General features: G+C 42.4%; 1 protein-coding gene across 1 annotated transcript; it reads right to left on the reverse strand.

Annotated features, from left to right (window-relative positions):
- LOC308073571 (translationally-controlled tumor protein homolog) lies at positions 1 to 7423 on the reverse strand. The gene is made up of 6 exons (XM_080412540.1): positions 7269 to 7423; positions 5343 to 5410; positions 4767 to 4948; positions 2963 to 3068; positions 1816 to 1932; positions 1 to 552 (listed from the first exon to the last, which is right to left on the reverse strand). The coding sequence occupies exons 1-6, from the start codon at positions 7294 to 7296 to the stop codon at positions 550 to 552; spliced, it is 504 nt and encodes a 167-aa protein (XP_080268666.1). The 5' UTR covers positions 7297 to 7423; the 3' UTR covers positions 1 to 549.
- Between the last annotated feature and the right edge of the window lie 397 nt (positions 7424 to 7820).

Here is a 7820-nt window from a genome sequence, read left to right on the forward strand (position 1 = left end):
TGATGTTTCACCAGGTTTTTATTGTCACAACTTAAACAGGACACCCTCATCTTTCCATGGTAGATGATAATGCGACCATAAACCGAGCAGAAAGGAGGCCTGAGAGAGAGCCGACCCATCCATGGCTAAAAACAGTGACAGGAAGTTCTAAAACAACTTCCTGGATCATTGTTGACAGAGTTCAAGGCTTCCTTGAGTTAAGAGCTTTCCTAGTTTGCCTTTTTATTTAAATTTGGAATAATACCTGGCACTTGGCCAACATTGGGGTAAACTAAACCACTGCAAAAGTGAGAAAAAAAAAAAAAAAAAAAGAGCTAAGTTTTAAAAATGGCATTCAGTGACCTGTTCAGTCATATATTCAACACTAAACACTTTCGGGCGGCCTCAGGCCTAGTCTGGAGGACCAAAAATAAATGTGAATATATAAATGATCTGGAGGAGAATGCTTTGAGTCCAGGCATGATCAGAGAGTGGTCGCGTATCCCTCTGTGTTCTCGAGTCCTTTCAGAAGCAGCAGACAATCAAAAAAGCAGATGTAGTTCCGGGTCATTACTGGAAAAGGAGGGACAAGGGGTTGGTTATTCAATGTTGAGCCTTGAAAATCCTTAAAATATTATCGTGAAAACGGCAATATCTAGAAAATATTAGCAAGAAGAACACAGAAAATGGAATGCATGGCCTCAAAATCGGAGTATTGACTTAGGTTTAATTTCTTAAATTATTTCCCTGGTGTATGAAAATGCACCCATAGGTGGTGTGCCGACATCATCATCACATCATACCCGTCCTTGACAATGCTACGATGTAATTTATACATCCGTCCACAGAAAGTCTCGCATTCAACTGAAAAGGTGTCCACACCAAAGACAAAGTATAAATTTGCCTCAATTCCAACTAAAATACAATTACAAGTCGAAAAGGAAACGGGCACAAATGCACTGTGAGAGGGTCGGCACGTACGGCCCTAGTCGTGTCGACTTTGGGTTGCCTTAGGCCACGTAGAACTGTATTGGACCAATCAAATACCAGTTATCATTAGAGAACACTCTGCTCTGAGCAATAGCTAATGATATTCTACACATGAGAATCTGGCTAAATAGAAGTGAACAATTGGATTTTTACCACAGTCGCTGGCAATTATGTCATGTAACAATAGCCTATTTGTTACATTTTAGTGCTACTCATGACGACAGGCCGTTCCAAGGGTACAGTATTTAGTTTCTGAACAGACTGTGATGGCAAGAAAATATAGTAGATAACATGCACACCAGACTGCTTCCTCTCTTGTAGGGAAATCTGCCTTCTCTCGTGCAGGGATTCCAAAATGCCAAAATCCAACCAATAGAAATTAAGATGAATGCCAAGGGCCAGGATTTTTATACATAACGTCTATGTAGAGTTTATTTATAATAATAAAATGTTTACGACAATCCGGTCACAAGAACCTTTTGTAAACGCAAACCCTAGCGTCCCTATTCTAGGGCAAATATTTGGCAAAAATAGCATATCTACAAGCATGCTGAGCTCGTAGATCGGCTATTTCCAGTGAAGAGATTTGGTGTAGAGAGAAAGAAGTATTGTTCCGTGCCCTTTTTATGCCCCTTACCCTTTTTTAAATTAATAAACTCAACCCAGAGGTTCTTTTGAATACCATTAAGATCTATTTTCCAGCCAAGGTCAAACTAACAACTGCACACTTTTTATATAAAATAAATTAAATTAGTAAAATGATCAGAAATGCTATGGAAATGTCTCGTCTGCAGTCTGGAAGCATGGGAATAATGGGTTTTGTGACGCCGTCAGGAGAATACTTACACATTTCTCTTGCTCCAGGCCGTCTTTGAAGAAGATCATGAATGGTGTGATGCCGTCTTCACGGAAGTCCAGCAGACCAACCAGGCCATCTGCGTTCATCGACTCTCCCGTGTAGAACTGTGACACAAAAAGCATACAATTACACCAAGTGTCTTTGCGTAGAGTAGACTATGAATCAAGTAGGAGGGCCACACTCAAAAATAAGTAAATTTTTTGTTTATTTTGCCATGCCTCGGGAAGAGTTGCAAGACGTTTGGGCTATCCGGCCTTCATACTGATGAATGATGGATAGCCCATAGTTTGTGACCTTCCTTGTTTTTTGATCATTAGCTTATTTGGACAGCATACCAGAGTGGGCAGAGCACAATGTTATAAGTAAGTCAGGAATTTTGGCATTTCTAGTTTTAATTGGTGATTTATTTCAACTCCGTCAAATACTTCATATGTGTGAAAGAGAAATAAACACAAAAGTGCGATACGTATCGGAAGCAGTTTCTATTGTCTGGAGCCTCCAGCCTTAAAATGACAGAAAGTGAAGCCATTTTGTAAGTGGGACAGCGTCAATGCAAACATTTAGGTTTATGTTCCGGCATGTTATCATTTTCCCTTCCAGAAAGCCTTAGGGCTTTAATGACTCATACAAGCAGCCTGTCAGGAATCCCATGAGTAGTATCACGTACAGCATAAGAAAGTGTTTCGTAACTGAAACGAACTCTGACAATAAAAAAGACACGGTGGCTTTGGGTGGGGTCAGCCACAGCGGCCATTGTAGACAAGATGACAAATTCTTCTGGTAATGAAAGACAGACGGTGCAAGAAGATTCCATGTGCACCGTGGGGTGTAAACACATTGGTTGTGATCTATAGATAGCATTAGTCACTGGATTGTCAACATTGTAAAAAGAAAATGCTGAAAAGGTGAGGCCATTAAGGTTATTTACGCTAGTGCTGCACTCGATTAGATAAGGTTTTGATGATTGGTCTTTTCTGCGGTTACATGCTAGTGCTTAGCCCTGTTCACTCATGATGATTATGGTCACATAATCACAGGTTATACGACAATATTAAAAAGACTCCAAATGCGTCTTGGCAACTTTGTGGAATCAGCAGACAGATGGAGAAACGGCCTCTTTGTCAGTCAGCTTACCTGGTAGTTCTTGAAGTTGCCCAGGATCTTCTTCACCTCCTCCTGTGCGCCGGCCATGAAGGGCTTCACTCTATCGGGGTCGGTCTCTGCCAGCCTGCCTTTGATCCTGGACACAAACGCAGACACCCTTTAGTCAACTCGGCTGATCAGTGGCAGAGCGACTGAACAAACCCCGTCCACACATTGACAGCACCTCAATAGGCACACATATGTAGGCTCAGTCACCCAGTCTCACTCCAATTTAAAAAATGTGTACTTTTGGGGGGAATTCTGGGCTGACATAATAGCAGCCGCTGAGGTACTTTGCATTTAATATTGTGTATTGTAAATTGTTATTGTGCCGAGTTTCATGTGCTTGCACCTTGACGTAATCTAAATTCCAACATACTGACAAAGTGTTTGAGTTCAAAAATCCAGTTACAGTGTTGACATAATCACCATAAAAGTTCAATAAATCTACTTTAAGCAGCCTTTGTTTCATATTTTACAAAAAAGGCCACTTGTTTTAATAAGCCACCTTTCTGCTACTACTACTTCTTTAAGCCCTGTGTCATGCATTTTCACAAACACTTATTTCTAGCTAGCTAAGCCCAATCTGAATCAAATGGGGCATACAGCTGATTCGTGCCGGGGGAAAAAAAAAGGAGAAAAAATAAAGTCCAGAATTAGACCAAATCTGCCATGCTTAAATGCGTTTTAGCTGACCCTGAATTAAGCAAATTACGACTGCATGTAGCTTCATCTCCATCGAATGCCCGGAATACGCACTTGTAAACACAAAAATGTGATTAGTTGTCTAGCTTGTCTGCAATCTCTATAGAACGCCTACTTGCGCAGGAGTGAGACTTTAGGTGTGGCAAAGCAGGATGAGAGAAAATAGTGCCACCAATCAAATTGAGCAGCTTATGTGTTAACACAAAATAAATAAATATATAGATATATTTATATACACACGCACACATAAACCCAGATATTAGCAACCACAACACATCATATGATGCCTCTAGCATCACTAGGAAGCACCGTAACGGGAGGAGATGATAAATATAATATACAGCAGCATATTTGCAGTAAATAAGAAAAGCCTTGTAATTTCAGCCGTGATTTTAAAAGCAGCAGATCAACAAACAGCCTCACTACCATTTCATGTGTTGTGTGACTACCATGTGACTGCACAATTAGTTTCATTAGATGCAACTGTGTTTACCCAGTCTACAAGCCTGTGAAAGGGAGTCAATGACGTGCTAGTTTAGATCCGATGATGACAATATTTTTTGGGTGCGGTGTGTCTGACAGAATTAATGGTGGCTGTCCTGAAACGTGCGGCAGGGCTTTGGCCTTCACCACCGCAGTGCAGACCCGCCATTTGAATGCCCCGAGGCCGATTCTACAAATGTCTTCTAAATCCTCCCAGTTTTCTGAAAAACCTACGTTGCTATATCAGTGGTGCTCAAACAAAAAGGACTCCCAAAATGATATGCATTTGGCCGTGGCCCGCCATCTCTACATTTTTTAGTTCCAGGGACACCCAGTAGCAAAGATTTGAGTTAAAAATGTTGGCGTATTAAAAAGACATGCGTAAGATTTCACGACTTGGGAGCTGTGAGCTTGTATATCTGCCATTTTTGAATAACCAACGCTAAAATTACAGATGCTTTCCCGGTTTTAATGGGTTAAATAAACATTGGTTCCATATGTACACTCTTCAGACTTAAATGAACACAGAGGTTACTAGTTCACATCCAAAGTAACTTCACACCCCCGACTCGAACGAGTTCCAGCACGTGAAAACAGTCCTACTCACGTCTTCATGTATTCCTTGATGTAAGCGATGAAGCTGGTTTTGTCAAAGCCCGTCTCCGTCAGCTTGTGGTTGAGGACGATGTCGATGCCAGAGACCGTGGTGCTCTCCAGGTCGTCACCCGCCTCCTCCTGCGATTCGTTGGCTCCCAGGAGCTCGATGTTGTCCTCCGACCGACTGATCATCTGGACACGTTTAACGGAAGGAGACAGACATGCGGGGAGGACAGCGGGAGATGGAGAGACCATTTCAGTTTCAAGTCAGTTGTTATTGTCAGCCCACAACGTGCCAAGACATTTCACATGGGGCAGTGGGGTCAAGAACTTCACGGTAGATTTAACCCATTAAGACCTGAGGCGATTCTTAAAAGTTTTCTAAATCCTAACAGTTTTTTGAAAAAAATCTGGAAAAAAAACTCACGATTTTTCAAAAATAGCAGATCTACAAGCTCGTAGCGCGGCACTCGGTGCCGCGCTATGAGCTTGTATATCTGCTATTTTTTAATAGCCAAAGAAACCTAAAGTGACACAGATGCGTTCCAGGTCTAAATGGGTTAATAAACTGCGTTGTTTTACACACCTTTCCCTCGACTTCGATGATGATTCCGTTGTCTTTGATCTTGTAGATGTCCGAGAACATCTCATCACCTGGGGAAACAAACAAGTCAATGGAGGGGTTAGACCAGCATTTCCCCCAACCTGGAGGCCCAGAAGATATTGCAAGGGCCCCCACATAATGGCAAAACAAAGATTGAGAATATAAAAATATTTTTAAAATTCTAAGTCTGGATATTTTTCCTTTAAAACCGTGAACATTCTAGTTCATTGTGATACCAATAAATAGTAACTTGATCCCACCCTCAAAAGCAGCCATTCGGCTGCTGTGTTAAGTGGTCAGAGAGAATGCTTTTGAGATTTTCAAGTGGGCCATGATCCAGGAAAAGTTGGGAATCACTGGGTTAGACAATGGGGATGCACAATATGTCGTTCAGCTTACACGTTCTCGGCCAATAGCTTACAATTTGTTGCCATCACCTGGAACGATATCAAAATTATGCCCCGGACGGATGATGATGCATTAATTTGATAGACCCTTTCAGCAGCCCACATTTTGATGTGTCAGATAGCTAAACACTGCTATAGGGTGGCTAGCAACAGCAAGCGTTTATTTAATTTAGATGGAATGGTCCACTATGTGCAGATGACAGGCCTGAGGCTTTGATAGAAAAATTTAGTTAGCCCAAGTAAAAGTGACAGCTCAAATGTTAAATAGTTGAGTTAAATGAACTGGATGTTATTCTACACTACAGGCTTTTCTTGGTGTGAATGTACTAAATACAAAACAGTTATGATTCGTAACGGTGTTAGTGGGACAGAGAATGATCATGGTCATAGTTAAGTTCAGTCTATTTTTACTAATAGGCCGCCTACCAGCTACCCGTATACAATGTACAATGAAGACACCAAGGATAGACCAGTGACATCACAGAAGGAAGTGTGTAGTCTGGTAGTTAAACACTGCGTGTCACTCCCCATCCCGCTCTCCCCATTTAATGGCAAACTACTGCATTCTACCAAATAAGGCCTCAGCCCAAAAAAAAGATATCAAATTTAATAAAAAAAAACCTGTTGTTACATAGAGTCTGCTATTATTTGTTAGAAACTTTAATATACAAGAATAAAAAAAGGGCATAAGACTACAACAGTAGCATTTCCTTCTTCCGCATGGACTGACTGACGTCACTGACGCATCCTTGTGGTTCTGTGTTCCAGGGCCTGTATGTAAAACTCTACCGGCATACAGCAGCAGTGGCTAACACAACAACACGACACTATAAACACGACGATAAAAAACAACCACTTTTTAACACGATTATCGGTCGTCCAGGGTCGGTTTTATCGAAGTAACAACGACGTTTAAGCCGTCATTATTCGAAAACAAAAGTCGTGGTTTTTTAGGCCACGCGCCATGATGCCACGCCATAAAGTTGAGGGATGAATCATTGCCGTGAAGAAGAGGGGGGGGGGGGGGGGGGGGGAAGTGTTTACGGCTCCGTCGTACGACGGTGTTGCGCAACTCAAAGCGCAGATCTACAAGCTCGCAGCACGTCGCGGACGGGACGCGCTGTGAGCTTGTAGATTCTGGGTCTTTTTTCTCTTTTCACGCCGTTTCCCCCAAATCAAGCTATAGCTAACGTTAGCCTCGACGATTAGCTTCATCACCACCGCCGCCCGACGGCTTTTTTTTCCTCCATTGTGTACCGTTATAATAACTATTTTATACGTTTTGTTTGTGTCGAGGGGAATAAAGTATAAAAAAAAAGGGCCGACGCGACGAAAAGTATGACATGATGAAAAAAATGTATTTATTAAAGACAATTAAATGCCGCCCTGGCCGGCCCGGGCCACAGCAAGCAATGCTACAACACCGGATAAATAAATACAAACTTATATAATAAACACATTTATATAACGACACGAGTCTTTTATATAAACAGCAACATACCGCTGATGATGTCCTTGTAGATGATCATTTTGCCGGTGTTTTGTTGGGGTTGTTTCAGGGGGAGAGAGGCTGGAGACGCTAAAGCTGCTGCTGCTGCCCTGACGGGACGAGAGAAGAAAAGACCGTTGCGGCCTCCGGCACCACGTTTTACCACCACCACCCAGCGTGACGTCACCCACCGCGCCACGGCCGTCGTGACGTCATGCTGCTGTGCTGGCTGGCTGGGGAGGAAGAGAGAAAGTTTTTTTCCCCCACAGATTTGTGTCACACAAGTCTTGACTCATGTCATGACTCACACGGAAAAGTATACAAATGTTTTACACCCACAGCCACGAAACTAGAGGGAGCGTAAACAACAATCTGGTACCACCCACCCATAAAACAAACATGGGCAAATTCTCCTTCTATAGCACAGCCACCAAGGAATGGAATAGTCTAACCCCATCCCTCAAAAAATGCAGTTCGCTGGGCTCATTCAAAACAGCCCTAAAAACTCATCTTTCTGGAGGCCGAAAGAGGAGATAGTACCAGTTTCCCTGTAGACAGACGACC

Source organism: Gymnoscopelus braueri (genome assembly GCF_963280865.1).
Source record: "Gymnoscopelus braueri genome assembly, chromosome: 18".
NCBI lineage: Eukaryota > Metazoa > Chordata > Actinopteri > Myctophiformes > Myctophidae > Gymnoscopelus > Gymnoscopelus braueri.